At 40.1% G+C, this 16,425-nt stretch overlaps 1 protein-coding gene across 11 annotated transcripts in view; it reads left to right on the plus strand.

Annotated features, from left to right (window-relative positions):
• LOC109512742 (discs large homolog 1-like protein) overlaps positions 1-16,425 on the plus strand; it is a 134,537-nt gene that overhangs the window by 60,644 nt on the left and 57,468 nt on the right. Inside the window, exon 1 of one of the 11 annotated variants that reach the window (XM_019864703.1) lies at positions 11,642-12,567. The exons of 9 other annotated variants lie outside the window; for them this stretch is intronic. In XM_019864703.1, coding sequence (XP_019720262.1) covers positions 11,689-12,567 — 879 coding nt within the window. In that variant the 5' untranslated portion in view covers positions 11,642-11,688. Of the gene's footprint in view, positions 1-11,641; positions 12,568-16,425 lie in introns of those variants that run through there. One more of the 11 variants, XM_019864705.1, reaches the window with a different exon arrangement.

The raw sequence follows: 16,425 nt of genomic DNA on the forward strand, positions 1-16,425 counted from the left end.
GGTGATCAACGGGACAGTTACTTGCAACTCGCAACAAAACTGTATGACACGCAGGCAAACATTGTCATGAACCAAAGAATGCATCCAACCAAACAATCCAAAATAGACACATTTTTTTCCCAAGACAGAAAAAAAATAAACATTAAAATACTGTACGTATTTTACTGTTGTGATTTTTTTTGGATACACCTGTATTGCAGTTTTTGTTATATAAAGTTTTTGGACAGTATATTTTTGTATTTTATTGATTGTGTTGTTACACGTGCATTTTTGTCAACATACTTGCAGGTTCATAAAGGACATGTACCATGCTCATTTCCCAAATGAGGAATTTCTGTTATCAGGACAAATTGGACAGCGCAAACACGAGTCCGCACTAGATAATATTTACTGTACACACAAAGTGAAACACTTTCAAGTTGACAGCTTTATTTTTTTTTTGGGGGGGGGGGTGATTGTTTGGGCTCTGTCAGAAAAAAATGAAACTTTTGGGGTAGATTTAGTATGCTATTCCTTACATTCTGAGGAGCAGTTGTCCTGAACTTGGGGGGCCTGTGCTAATACCTTCCACTTATATAATCGATCATTTTTGAGAGCCGCTGTTCAGTATTTCGATTCTTTAAACAGAGTGAAACATGGGACCGTTAACACTAAGCTTGCAGACTGTTAGTCAACAAAACAGTCAGTGTATGTGTATGTGACTTACCGGCATCATACGAAACAAGTTAAACTATCTTCTGAACCCTGAGAATAATGGAGGTTAATGGATGGCATGCTGCAAGTGCTACACTTACAAAGAGGCCTGCCACCCCATAGCTCAGCCCATGGAAAAAGTTAACCTATTCTCCATTCCAGTAATCACTGGCTCGGGTTTGCAAAGTGTTGCCAGTTTTCCAACTAAAGCACTTACTGCATGGCTGATATGCCGTTATATTAATACTACACGCACACACATACACACGCCCGCGCACACACACACATATATATGCCCACACTGAATCCCGTTCAGTTTATGTGAGAGAACCGGAGTGTCTGAGGGTGCTGCATGTCTTTCTAAATATATTTACTTTGCTAGCTCACCCCTTGTAGAATAGTTTTTAAATCTTGCTTTATCTCATTGGACTTCTTATTGCACTTGCTCCCTCCTTCTATTTTCTGTTAGTTCAGTTGTCTTTTGAGAGCGACAATCAGCAGTAAATAGAGGTCTCCAACTTCCATTAACACTGTGTGTTATATGAATGCACAGGTAGCAAAAGTACTTGCACTTAGGCAGAAGTATGGATACTTGCACACAACCTGAAATAAGTAGAAGACAATGGATGGATGCATTTGTGACAATGGGTTAAAATACAATTTACCTGTATGCGTTATTTGAGATTAGACAGGCAGTTTTTGAACCCCAGTAACGTGTTGTTTTTTTTAGGCTGGCAGTTGACGACATCAAACAATTTTCTGAAATGATCCAATGGATTGGGGAATATCTTGCTTCTCCAAATAGAAGTAGATATTGTCTTGGGCGCTCAGTAGCTTTACTTCTTTTAATGTGATTTCATGTTAACGTGTTTCAGAACCCTCAGTGTTGCTCCGTTTGAGTTTGTGAATAACTTTCAGGGCTAACTCCACTCTAATTCGCTGTTCTTGCATTGTAGCGGTTCTCCATGTATCTTCCCAATCTGCCACTTCCCCACCCCCTTTTGTATGATTGATGAGTGATAAAACAGAGGTATGAAAGTCAATCCTGCCACTTAAGAAAGAGCTCTAAAAGCCTTAAAGAGGATCTTAGTGGTCACAGGAAATGGGCTTAGAGATGGATAGACGGAGGAGTGGACTGACAGAGCGAGAGAAATGCAAAAAAGAGCTGAGTAGAGTGAGGAAGTTTGAAGGGAATCAGATCGCTCAATGCTACAGAAGACCAACAGTGCCAAAATCAAATAAATAAAGGTCATTAAATAAATAATTAAATATGCAATGAAAAAAAAAAAACAGGCAATATCTACCTGTTTGTAACATTCTCCAGGGAAAATCCGATAGCACCGACTAGCAGGGGTGGGGCGGGACACGATTAGATCTGTTTCTTCCTCCTTAGTTTCTTCAGGTCTTTCCTGTGCACCGCAGTTGATATAGTGGCTCCATAATGGTGCAATGCTGCAACTGCAGTGAATAAACGAAGCCGCCACAGAGGGACATCAATCCCTCAATCAGTACAACTGGAGCGTAACACTGTGTTGAGCGATGTCCATTGGTCTGGCTCGGGCAGCACAAAATTAGCTAGAGGCGGCCGCCATGTAATTTTGACTGCAGGACAAATCCTGTCATATCATCATCCTCAATTATTATTCGTATTACTATTAATATAATAATATCAATAACACATTTTGAAATCTGAATCCAGCAAAACATTGTTCAACTATTATTCAATTCACTTTAAAAGGGGAATTGGTCGCAAAAAATTGTTGCAACATTTCAACGGTATCACAAGTGAAGCCAATGTGCAATTTTGGACTTTTAGCAAGAAACATGAAGTCGACGCACGTAATTTTCTTTCACGGCCGCATAGAATGATGTAGCAAACCAGATCTGGCCCCCGGTCTTCGATTTATGAGGTGTGTGAGAAAAGCTCCAATTCTCGTGTTGAAAAGGTTATATTTCAAATCCAAACTGCAAACTATAAGTTTTCCCCTTCTCTGTGGGTGTCTCCAAAGACATCCTGCAGTGTTTGCTTTGTTCAGTGTGTGAGAAGAGGCAAGAGTTATGGCAGGACTTCTCATGGCTGCTTCACCCTAACAATGTGCCTGCGCTCAATCCCCTGAGTGTCTGACAGTTCCTGGCTGATAAGAATACCGCAGCGCAGGAGCAACCTCCCTACTCAACTGACTTGTCTTCATATGATTTTTTTTTTTCTCTTACCCAAGCTCTTGTTTTCAAGACATGGATGACTTCAACATGGTCTTAATGCCTTTTGCGACGCCAATCCTGAATGTTTTCTGACACACCTCATAGAGAGTGCCTTTCAAGGGACCAAAGGACATTTCAATAATTGCTCAGTAATAGTAAAAATTGACCCTCTCAACAGACCCTACTCCTTCCTATACAGTACATACCTATTATTACCCCTTCCGTGTATCTAGCATATTTTTCTACCTCTCTGCCGTTCTTTGTCAGAGTATAGTTTTCAACAATGGGATATTCAGCTGTACTCTTATGGTTCATTTGCGAACCAACTTCTTTTTGCTAATAACAGAACCTCATCTTTGCAGTCACATTCGTTTGCTCTTTCTATGAAATGCATATTTACAATTTTACAGTTTTGGCCATGAGTACCAGTAGTTGGATACTAGAAAGTGCAAGTCCAGTAGAGTGACCAGTCAAGGGTGTCTCTCACCTCTTGCCCAAAACCAGCTATAAGTGGTATAGAAGATGGATGGATGGATGGATATGTTTTTTCCACTTTGGAGTTGCTGCCATTTTGCAGAGAACCGTTACTTAAATTTTCAGCAGCTCCAAAGTATGAAAATCCTCTGAAGTAACTGACTGTCAAACATCTGGAGCCCAGAACCTCCTTCTTTAATTAAAGCCGAAAGTCTATTCAGTCATTGCAAATTCATTGTGGTGGTGTATAAAGGGAAAAGAAAAAAAAAACATACAACCCTGTCCTTGACCTAACTCTAGCTATGTTTAGCGTTGTAGATTCGTATTTTTATAAGTCTTCACACTTTCCCTCTTAAGATTCTTCACCTCCCACAAGCGTACTTGCACACTTGGAGACAGTACTGTACATGGTAGCACAGGAGCAAATGCTGTGGCTCAGAGCCGTGAAGAAAGAGGTGGTGTTGTTTAGGGGCGTGATTAGAGGACACATCTCGAACATGTTTACAACCTGGACCACCATTGCACTTATTAAGCTTGCCATCACTATAGGAGGCACCAACTGTTGTCATGGTGATGAGGTTGCACTGTTCACCAAGCAAAGCATAACATGTCTGTGTGAGTTAAGAGAAACCCAAAAAAGAATCTCTAAAGGGCTTTAAATACCCAGTCAAATCACTTACTTGTGTACAAATATGCAACAACAGTGTTACCCGAGATATGATTTTTTTTTTTTGGCTTTTGACAGTGCATTGGGTATTGCATCACTTTCTGTGTGTGGGATGATGCCTTCATTTCAGTTCGCTTTTCTCCCTCACACACGGAGACCCACTATCCACTCTTTCCACTTGTCTCAAGCCTTTCTGCTGTGCTGATATAATCAACACACATACAGCAAGATGCCCATGAGCAATCATTTTAATGACCCCTGTCTAATGACCACTGTCTAATAAGTATTAATACAATACAAACACACAAAAAGTTCCAACATATAATAATTCGTGTAAGTCGTATTAGGGTAGTATATTAAGGTAGCTTAAGTCAATAAATTGCACACAGGTATGGTGTACTCAAAACTGTTTTAAACTGAAAAACGGTTGTTGAGATTAAGTACAGCCTGTTATCATGCATTCTGTCCAATTAGTGCTGCTAACATGGAGCACACTTAGAGTACATTACGCTCAGTGAGGATTGTTATCATTTGTGCCTGTGTCTTTGTTTTCACCTTTCTGTCTGTGGAAGTCGATGCCCCCTGATGCTAGTATTCAACATTGCAGTCTTGGATTACTGTCTTGTCTGTTTGAATTGTCCTGTCAGGGATCACCACAGTCACTCGCATGATTTGTTTGCTCCATTTTTTATGCCAGAAGGCATAAAAGTAAGAATGCCTTCCTGACAAAAGCCACCCAATGCAGAGTTGTATTCCCTTAAAATTTGAGCAGATTGAACTATGGTCATCTTTTTCATATGACAGTAATTCATGTTGCCTTGCTGCATTGACACTATTGTAAACCCGATCCTCAGATAGAGTTTAAGTTTTTTGTTTAGCAGGGCATTGAATTACATTAAAGAACAGCACAGTATGGACAGAAGCAGGAATTGGCGCAAAGCAAAATCTTATATTCTACTTCATCACGTGACAAATCACTTACTGTATTAAGTTTGTAGCCGAAAACAGGTTTCGAGAGTGGCCAATGGATTCTCGCACATTGCCGTTGGATGTGCCAAATGCAAAGTTCAAAAAGAAGTCCACACACTTGGCCATCATGTGTGTGTTTGTGCGTGTGTGCGTGCGTGTAGTACTGTACTTTGACAAGATGTAATGTGACCATATGCAAAAGACCAAGACTGTTTTTTTTCCTATTTTAATTTGTTTTTATCCTCATTTATTTTTATGTCACTGTTCGTGACTTTAGTGACTTATGCACTGTAAATAGATTTACACAGATTAAAACAAATGTCTCTCTCTCTCTCTCTCTCTCTCTCTCTCTCTCTCTCTCTCATATATATCCATCCATCCATCCATTTTCCGCTGGAGCCTATCCCAGCTCTCTTCGGGCAGTAGGCGGTGGACACCCTGAATCGTTTGCAAGCCAATTGCACGTCACACACGGACGAACAACCATCCACGCTCACACTCACACCTCGGGACAATTTAGAGTGTTCAATTAACCTGCCATGCATGTTTATGGAATCTGGAAGTAAACCGAAATAACCGGAGAAAACCCACACAGGCACGGGGAGAACATGCAAATCTGTCTATCTATCCTATATAGAAAGTTTTAAATAAAATGCCTAAACCACAGGGGGGTATAGAAACTCATTTGCGGGGGCATTGCCCACAAATGCTGACACTGGCACTGTGTCCATGCACCATAAAAAGGCTTCGCACTCACTCGTTTTCCACATACTGGGCTTTGCCTCTGCTTGTAGAATTAAGCAGTCGAACACAGCAAACACTCACTGCTGAGTGAAGTGGAAGAGGAGATTTCCAGCCCACTCCTTCTCATTCAAATTAAAGCCGGGCTCGCCATGAGTTTTGCAGTTTGTAGCGCGAAATGTGTGCTGTTGCACTGCATCAGACAGATCCGCCCCAAAAATGACTTCATTTTACCATCGCAAGAAATGTGTTCTTAAGATATATCTCTAACTCTTAGTCTTCATGATGTTTTTACTCAAGCATGCCTGAGAAGTTGTTTAGATTACAGAGGGGAAAAATGCATGTCACCTTGAAGGTATTCAACTGGTGTATTTGTAAAGCTAAAGTACAGAAAATACACATCACATAAACAAGTTCACTCATTATAATTGAAGATCTCTCTCGTTTCTTCACGTTACACCATTTTACACCATCTTTACTTTATCCTCCTTTCATGGCAGCATAACATATCTGCCCGCTTGGATGTTTACCTTCCAGCAATATTTTAGTGTTGCCTTCATTTAATATTGAATTCTTAACTGCCTATTCTTCCTGCTCATCTTCCTCTCCTGACTGAGCAGCGAGCCTGCAGCACTGGCAGCACTTTACACAGTGGACCTGTACATGCACTCGCACACTCCAACAACCTTTCTTTCATCTCAACCACACTCATCTCTCTGCTCTCTTTACGTGGGTGCTTCTTGATAATGTCCCTTACTCTGTCTTTCTCTCTGACCTTTTCCTTGGAAAAACTTGTGCCATATATTTGCTGACATTATAAATTTGGACCTCAAAGCCATTTCTAGATGTGATCAGTTGGCATACAAATCAGCAAGCAATGTTCATTCTCAAATACCAGCTGTAGATGGCCAAATGTAGGCAGGAACTTTATGGAGTAATGTCACTTATACATTCTGGACATGAACTATATGGCACAAAAGTAGAAAAAAATAAATAAATTTGCCTGGAACAATGTAATTTCAAATCCTAACCATGGTTTTAAATGAACCCTTTGAGGGACAGCGGTCACTACAGTGGACAGCTTATCATGTTACCACGTTATAGGGTGCATGAAAGGGTTAAACCAGGGGTGTCAATCATACGGCCCGCGGGCCGGAACCGGCCCGCAAGGAGGTTCAATCAGGCCCGCAGGATGATTTAAAAGTGAAAAAAATGCATTAAAGACACAGAATTAATATTTTTAATAAGGTGCAATTCATTGAGTATCCGCAAGTGGACACTGTTTTGATCAGAGAAGAAGACAACAGCAGCCTCAGTCCATCACTGAGACAGACCCATGACAGCAGACGCTATCAATAGCATTCTCACATTTACACATTTAATAGCGCTCTCCTTAGTTTGTAAGGTGTAGGCAGGGATTACATTTAGATTTTATATGCACGTGTAAATGGTTTAAAACTTCCTTTCTTTATAAATCTCGTTTAATCTTAAAGTGCATTACTATATTTTTCAATACCAATTACTTGTTAAAGTTTGTACAATCAGTGGGATCAGTTGCAATGCATGTATGTAAAGTAAATTGCACATTTGTCAAAGGAAATGTAAGGTGCTTCATGAAATGTTTTGTAAAAGATATGTTCATTAAATTTCAACATTTTCCTAATGTTCTTGTGCTTCTTTATACAAAAACAAAGGAAAGACATATTGTTTTGGTTATTTATAGCAAAGTATGGTATCATTTTAATGGTCCGGCCCACTTGACATCTACCGAGGCCGTATGTGGCCCACCATGTGAAATGAGTTTGACACCCCTGGGTTAAACACTGATTTAGGAAGCTTGAGACAGAGATTCATGAGTTCAGTCGCGGTTCAGATTTTCTACGTCAGTGTTTTTGGATGTCAATGAATCCATTTTGGAAAAATAAGTGAAAACACAATACAATGCAAATATTTGTCTTTAATACAGGTGAGTGAAAATTAATCAAATAATATAATAAGTTAATACTGTATTGCAATACTTAATCTGATATATTTGGCACTGAATAGTTACAAAACTGCACTTTTTCAGGCTTTAAAATCACTTTGTAACTGTGTTCATAAGAAGCAATGATTTATGAACAGGCTCTGTAATTGATTGAAATAACATGTACTTGGTCCCTACAAGATCTAGATGCAGTCAATATAAACCCCAATTCCAATGCAGTATAATGTGAAAAAAAAAAAAAAAAGAATACGACTGGCAAAAAGACGAAATACTCCATGTTCAAAGTTATAAGCATTCTTTTTGTTGTTGTTAGCTGCGAGGCCATTTACCTTCCTCCAAAATAAAAGAAGGACTTCTTCAATGACTTTTCAAGTCTCTTGCCAAAATCAGGCCCTTGCCAAAATCAGGCTCATGTATGATCATATCCTCAGAGGGTATTTTAATATCCCATTTGAGTTGTCCTGAAAAACCACTGGCAAAGAACTTTTTAAGACTTATTAATTATTTTAATTTTGTGCAATAGATGACCAGCCTGACACATTAACAAGGACATACTTTGGACCTAGTTCTTGGTTATGGTTTACCGGTGCCAAACTTGAAAGTCTTAAACAATGTGATTTCCAGTCACAGGATAGTTTCCTGATAGTGCGAGTGAATTTATCTCCGGTAGTATCTGCTACATTAGTATTGCAATAACAAGCAACTACGATAAACAAAGACATGACATTGAAAGACTTTCCGTAATATAAAGTTACCATCGTGCAGTAACACCACCCACTGCCAGCTATTCGACAATGTGCAGACTCATTGAGCAGTGATAAAGTCATTGGTGGTACAGTGAAACTCCTCTACAACGAAATCATGTTTGCAGCAAGAAATTTTTCACAACAGGTGGTTTTTCACTGTAGCAAATTTGATCTCAGATGTAAACACACACACACCCACACACACAAACGTATGTGTACACGCACACACAAACGTTTGTGTACTCTATTTTTATTCCAATAGTACCACACACACACACACACACACACACCCAAACGTATGTGTACACACACACACAAACATATTTGTACTCTTTATTTTTATTCCAATAGTGCATAAGTATCAGCATACACTTATTTGACACTTCATATTGTCAGTGCAGAAAGAAAAAAAGGGAAAGAAATTGCGAAATTTACAATCAGCATTCACTTTCACTTACATCAATTTCTTGGATAATGTCTTTTATTTTGCTTCCTCTGTCTTTCTTTCATTTTGATAACTTTCTTCCTCTCTTCCAGCATCAGAGCTCTTCTTGTCTTAGCTACTTGACACCCAAAGGTCCGTTTTGTAGCCATTTTAGCAATGCAACGTTCTTGCTGCATCTGAAACTAACAATAAGAAATACTTCCTGGACTACTGCGCATGTGTAAACCAGTGTGGTGGTTGCTGTTGCCGTTTCCGAACGAAGCAATAGAGGTCGCTGTTGGATTAGACTTCGTTGTAGTGAATCTCGTCACGAGGCAAGAGCAGAGAAAAAAAATTTTTTTTCGTTGTATGGTGGGGCAGTAAAGTGGGAATGGTGTTAATGCATGAAGATTTTTTCACACTTGGGGGTATTTTCGCCCATGTAGTTTTCATTGTAGAGGAGTTTCACTGTACAATACAATACTATGACGGTTATGCATTTGGTGCAATAATCATTGCACCATATTTTTAAGTGACCAGGAGCAGTAATTGTAGTACAACTTTAGGTGTGCAATTATACACAAAGTCCTTGAGCGCTCAAAATTGTCTGGTGCTGTGGAATATTGATCAATGACAATTGTATGTAGAGAACTGGATCATTGCAGTAATACTCTTCCACAGGGGTGTGCAAAAATGCCCATAGCCAGTATAGATTTAATTACTGTTTCAGGGGTTAGTGGCAAGAAGGAAGAGGCTGTTTGAATGTCTATGGTTTGGTGTGCATGGTTCGGTAGCGCTTGCCTAAAGGGAGTCGCTGGAAAAGCTGGTGGGCAGGGTGTGGGCGGTCCACACAAGTCCTCGAGAGTGGGTAGGGTGTTGGCAATTATTTTTTTCCGCACTGCCGAACTGTCCGCTGCAGTCAGAGTTTGTCCTGTTTTGTGGATCTCCAGGGCAGGGAATAGTGTTTGGGGTGTGGATAAGGTAGTTTTGGGTAGGGGTGGGCAGGTGTGGGAAGTGGAGGTATCCTTTTCGAATCTGTAGAAAAAACATTTAGATCGTCAGCCAGTCCCTTTTTGTTCGCTGCTTGTGGGGGGAGGGGGGGGGGGGTTGTCCTGTAGTTTGTAACTTATTTCAGGCCATTCCACACAGATGCAAAGTCGTGAGCAAAAAACATTTTTTTTCAGCCTCTCCGCATAGCTTTTCTTTGCAACGTTAATTACCCTTGTTAAATGGTTTCGGGCGTATTTGTAGAGCGCCCTTTCTCCACTTCTTATCGTAACTGAGACCCAGGACTGTTCGGCAACATAAGCTGTACGTCAAGCAAGAATGGGAAAGATTTGCACCGACAAAGCTTCAATAATGTCCTCAATTCCTAAGCGCTTTTTGACTGTTGCTAAAAGGGAATATGATGTAACACAGTGGTAAACATGCCCCTGCCCCAGCTTTTTTTGGGAATGTATTTCAAGCATTAAATTCTTAATGGGTGACTATTTGCTTAAAAAATAAAATTAAATAAAGATTATCAGTTTCACTGTGAAATATCTTGGATTTGTAGTGCATTCTGTTCAATATATTAAATTTAAAAGAATTTGCAAATCAACTTTCCAACTTGATTGGAATTGCGGTTCGTATATGTACAGTGCAAACACACAGTAAATAGGTCAGTGCATTGAGACGCACTCAGCAACGCAGACAGTTTTGTGTTTTCCAGCTGCCCTGGTTTGCTATTTTTTGCTTTAAAAGGACAAAATGGTTAATCAACACTGTCCTCCACCAAACACAGCTCATGACTCGTTATACACTTCCACACTGACTGTCAGCGCTATCCCTGATTTCGATTAGTCATGCCTGGCTGCTGTCATGTGCAGAAGAACAGGGAAGCCCCTAATTGGCCAGCCCGGGAAGTGAAAGAGCGCATCAGTTGTGGAGAGGGGGACAGAGGCTTCAAGGAAGAGAGAGGGCGCACAGACAAGAGAGCATCTGAGAAGAATTCCATAGATTTGAGCTAGTGTAAAGTTTTTAATATCAAGGCAAGGAAAGTGTTTATTCTTTCTGACCATAACTTCTTTGGTGATAGATATTTAACAGGACAGGGATATGTGTTTAACTATGGGTTCCCGTCTTCCCTTCTGGAATATAAATTGACACATCGCCAGAGGAGCGACTGGGACTTCAGAAACAAAGCTGGAGAATGCGGACCTTGGATAACATGCATTATCTGAGAGATTGAGAAATGCAGCGCAACCTATTTGTGGAAATTCAAAGAGGAGTCTTCCTTTCCAATGCAGGAGCTGAGTTAGACTAAATTGTTTCTGTCCATTCTGCCGGAACGCAAAGACTCAAAGCTTCATCCTCCCAAGGTCCTTTCTGCTTTTCTTTGTACAGCATTTTATTACTTTTGACCTTGTAAGCCACAAAGATGTTGCGATGGTTCATGTGTTCCTAAGGAGAAACACAAGACTGAATATCACACTTCAAGACCTTGCTTTGGTTTTTTCAGAGTTAATTCATGAGGTTGTCAAAGCAGCAGGCATGGAAAAGGTATCGGCATATGTGATTTTTTTTTTTCTTAATGGACTGAGACAAATGAAGAGGAAAAGTGGAAATCAAATGCGACATTGCACCGAGATCTTGGTTGTTCTTTGATGGCATGACCTAAATTATGTGGACACAAGTGATTCTGAAGAGCTACTCTTTTGTCATGCCGGTAAAGTTGACGCTGCAGTAAGAGGGAAAGAGCTCAAAGACGACAGGACTATCTCATACAGGAAATTGTGTTTACAGATAGATGTCGGCAGTTATGACGACTTACTTCCACAGCCATGAATTCTGTTGTAGCCCTAAAAAGCCCAGTGGCTCTTCTAAGGGAAAATCTGGCAAAGGGAAGGTCAAGTCCAACAAGAGCCACAATCACTCAAAGCATAGCCAAAAATTTCTGCAAGTACAGACAAATCCATTGCAGCGTTCCCCCGTACACTCACCAAAACACAATACTCATTCGCCAAAACAAGGATGTCATTCGCCCAAATATCTTCTGCCTTCGCCCTCCCCTAGCTATTACCACATAGCCCCACCGTCTCCAAGTCATCAGCTAGCTCCGCCATTACAGAGCTACCAGGTGGTGCCCCAATCGCCAAATCATCTCCTGCACTCAGCAAGCCACCATCAGATCTGCCTCTCGCCGAGCCATCACCAGCTGCAGCATTTTTCTCCAAATCAGCAACAGTTTCACCCTCCAGGCTCTCCAGGTCATCCACTTTCTTCGCCATCGTCACATCAACTCTATCCCCATCAGCAGCAGCTGGCACAGACCCATTCAAACAGTCACAATGCCTTGTTCCAAGAGTACCAACAGCATTGTCCGCCTCCTCTGCCGCACTGCTCACAGTCCCTTTCGATCCATCCATTTCACTCACCACAGATACCGCTGTGTTCAGCCCTGGGCAGTTATGGGTGGAGCACATTGCCCACACACCTGGCCAACAGGGCCTCTCGAGGAAATTTCCCAAACTTAAGAGACAGTGTGACAAAGAGTCCCACAAAGAGCAAAACCAAAGAAAAGGCTGGCAGCAGACCGTGGCCCAATGATTCCTATGTGTGGAATTTGCGCTCTCTGGAACCACCCTCTCACATGCACCACTTTCCACAAATACAAGCCCATGTACAGGTAGGATGCATTGGCAAGAAGTCTTCAGATGTTAGATTTTGATCCATTTTATTTTATTTTTTTAATTAAATATACTCATAAATTGGTTGCTATTACTTTCTTGGATACATTTTTTTGCATGCGAAACACAGGCCATGTGTTTATTTGCAATATAGGTGCATTTTGCCTTATAGCTGTTCTCAGATCTCACTATCATACAAAACATGAGCTACTTCTCAAAATCTGATGAATTGAGAACAGTTTGAGAAAAGGTGCAAAGGGTTCCATTGTCGTTGTAACTCTAAGTTACCAACTTCACCTTCAGGTAAAGCAATTAAGTGATCTTTCAGCTATTTGCATGTTGAAATGAAGTCTCAATTCAGTTAGTGTACGTTACTATCTTCAGTAACGAATAATTTTTTATTATTCTGTCAATGCAGTGATTTGAATTAATCCTTCATTATATTATCAACGGTACTGTGGCATAACAAATGGAAATGTTAGAAAAGTGCTTCTATTGCTTGTATCACGATTGAAACATGCTCCGATCGATCAGCCAACAATTGGCAGCGGCCGATTTCCGTGTAAAAGTACGTGATCGGCATACATCAATGCCTTTCATTGCTGATCACAAAAAATGATCACGCGCAGGTCGTACTTTGCAGTCTGCAGCCAGCCTGTGTGCGGTATAGTGTCTCCTCCCCCTTTCCTGAACACTGCATGTTACAGACCAAACCAGTAACTGAATCATAATTGTGCATTTTCACCTTCACATTCACGTTTTTTTTGTTTTTTTTTGTAGTTTGAAAGTTCAGTAGTTGAAACATGTTTGAGCACAATTGGGCTAGCACAATCTAGCGCTGCCTCCGGTCCTCCTGACCATGAAAGCCACATGCACGTTGACACACAGCACAGTGGAGAGGGAGGCATGCGATTGCGTGAGATGGAGCTGCCCTCCAATACCATGACTTGATTTTAAGAAAACTAATAGAGGATAGTTCAACATTGAAATATCAACTCCAGCCTTCCTCCGTGAAGTTTGAATGTCACCCCCCTATGATGTTTGATATTTTCTCCAGATGCTCCATCTTTGTCTTCTTCTGCATTCCAATAAATGCTTGTTAGGTTAAGTGAAAAGTCTAAATCGTCCTTAGTTTTAAATGGAAGTCTGAATGGTTTTCTGGATGGGCCCAACACATCAGTCCAGGCTATGTTTTACCATTCGCCCAAAGTAACCTGGTGTAGGCTTCAGAAAGAGGATGCAATGTGCTGCTGAAATATGTCGAAAGCACTGTTTTTATTGAGAAAAAAAGTTTGGGATTTTTTTTTTTACAATTATTTGACCAAAGCAGGGATTATAATCAATTTGTATGTGTTTGCTCACCAGAAATTGTCCTTAATCTCATATCTAAATCATTTTCAAGATTCTTTGGACAGTCAACATATGCTTTCATTTTCTTCTTACATCTTATTCAAGTTCCCATTACATTTTCATTTGAATGTCCAGGGGTCAATTTTCAGTTGTGACAAATTACAGACCAAGCTATTGCAAAACAATGTTGTGATTCAAATCAACACAAAATGATGCTTTATTTGATTTATCAAAACTATAATACCCGTATAAAAATTGTGCTCTTGGTTTAATCCGTCCATAAAAACGTTAGAGGCACAAAAAAATGCAACCACTTGTCTGTCGCTGTGAATGTGAACAAAGCTATAGGAAATGGGAGGTACTCTGAGTCTTAATTAATGTCATTAGCTTGGCAGTTCTAATTTCATTAGAGTCAAACTCTATCTGATTAACTGAGGAGGCAAATGAAGTTTCATTACATATCCGGAAGAAATGTGGAAGAGTTACAACGTTGTATACACTATGTGTACATCACAATTACGCAACACATCTCAACAGCTGCCATCATTTAAATTTGACAATTCTATTTTTTTAATTAATTAAAATGCATGAAATGGCATAAAACCTATGAGTGTCATTACTTTTGTCCTGAATTGAATGGTCTTGCATTTTTTTTTATGTATGCATGTTCAGAAAAGTGACGAATGAATGTCTAATATACAGCTGATAGACCTTGTATTGCTAAATAAACGTCTCTCATTTTTGTCTATCTTGCCAATTTGATTCATAATGCAAAATGATAATTTTATTATTGCAGTTACGACTAAAACATCTGCTGATTAAAAAATAAAAACCCTCCTTCGCTTTAACTAAGAATAACTTGTGTAGGCGGGTGCGAACCAATGGTAGTCTGAATGTGTGTCACGGGACGTCCTTTTCTTAAATGTTGACATGAGGACTATGACATGAATAGGGCCGACTCTATGGAACACTTCATAACTGCCTGCACTAAGCAACTTTTGGGTTATGGATTTTGAGTTTATCTAAATGTATGTTAGAGTGTGAAAAAAAAAAAAAGAAAATCCATGAACTCTCTACCTCACACACAAACGCATGCACTCACACACAGGCTGTTACATAATTGTGCAGTCTAACTTGGCGTGTCACTCAAATCAACAGCTGACTGAGCGACTGCATTTTCTGTTTCTCATCCACTAATACACAAATACATGCACCCAAAGATTCATTCCTTTTGTAGTCATTTAATAAGTAAAGGTTGGATTGAATTAAATATGTCAGATGATATTAGACCACCATTGCTTAGGCACTCAGATTTTTTGGAGGGGGGGTGTAATTCAAATTCATTTTCGGAATTGCTTTTCCTCAATAATAAAAACATATATGTATTTACAAATTTTAAGGTATATATATTTTTGGGATCAATATTATGTTTTTATGGATCATTTTGTACTTTTTTTTTCAGTGCATTGTGATATTCGTTTGCATGGATCTGCACCTTCTGCTCCTCATTACTGTTGTTGAGTTGACTCCTCCCACCATACGACTAATCCCTCAGATCCTCTCTCTTTTTTGGTTCCCATGGGGGATCAAGCATCCATTCAGCATGACTGACAGATTGGACACGTGGTGCGAGCGAGAGAGAGAGAGAAGTCAAAGGGATGTGATGGATGAGAGCGATTGAGATTAGTATTGAGGGATAAATGCTATCTCTGCTTGGTTGCACAGTGATGCTGCAAAGTCTGGGTGGACCGTTCATTTGGTTTATAGCTTTGATGGGATACTGGACAAATGCAGAGCTTCAACTGTTCCTTCATTGACTGGCTAGCGGATGTTTGTTTGATGGAAGAGGACCGTAACGTTGGATTGCATAAATATACTGAGTGGAAAAAGTGAGATGGGGAAAATAGGAGAGGTTTTAGTTCAATGCTTGTGAGGATTGTGAGCTTGTATATAAGGAGAATATGATTGGGTAGTGAGCATGTACTAAGCAGGAATGAAGGAAAACCCATGTCTGTATCATCCGTTGTTTTCTGATATGCTTGGTATTCAGATAAATGTTGTTGGGAGGCGGGGGGTTGGAATGATTGAGCACAGGTAGACAGGTGACAGCTTGGCTTTTTCAAATTAGTTATAGCCACACGTCATGCACTCTGACTAATCCGTGGACTAAAATGTAGTGGAGAGTCACATTGCTAAGTGGCGTGTAAATAATGAATGGGCATGTGCATTCTTTGAATATCAATTGTTTGATTGTTGAGTGGGCCTCATAAATTATGTTTTGCATTTTAGTAGTACATTAGTATTGTCTATTGGAAGGGGGTGCAGTATGTCATGTGGTGAATGCAGTCACTCCATGCTCGTAATCCGTAGCAGATATACTCAACATGCTGTACCAAAACATGAGACGAGTAAGTTATTATTACAGTGCTCTGTATCTGTTTGTGTGTGTGTGTGTGTGTGTGTGTGTGTGTGTGTGTGTGTGTGTGTGTGTGTGTGTGTGTGTGTGT

Source organism: Hippocampus comes, unplaced genomic scaffold (genome assembly GCF_001891065.2).
Source record: "Hippocampus comes isolate QL1 unplaced genomic scaffold, H_comes_QL1_v1.1 scaffold172, whole genome shotgun sequence".
Classification (NCBI taxonomy): domain Eukaryota; kingdom Metazoa; phylum Chordata; class Actinopteri; order Syngnathiformes; family Syngnathidae; genus Hippocampus; species Hippocampus comes.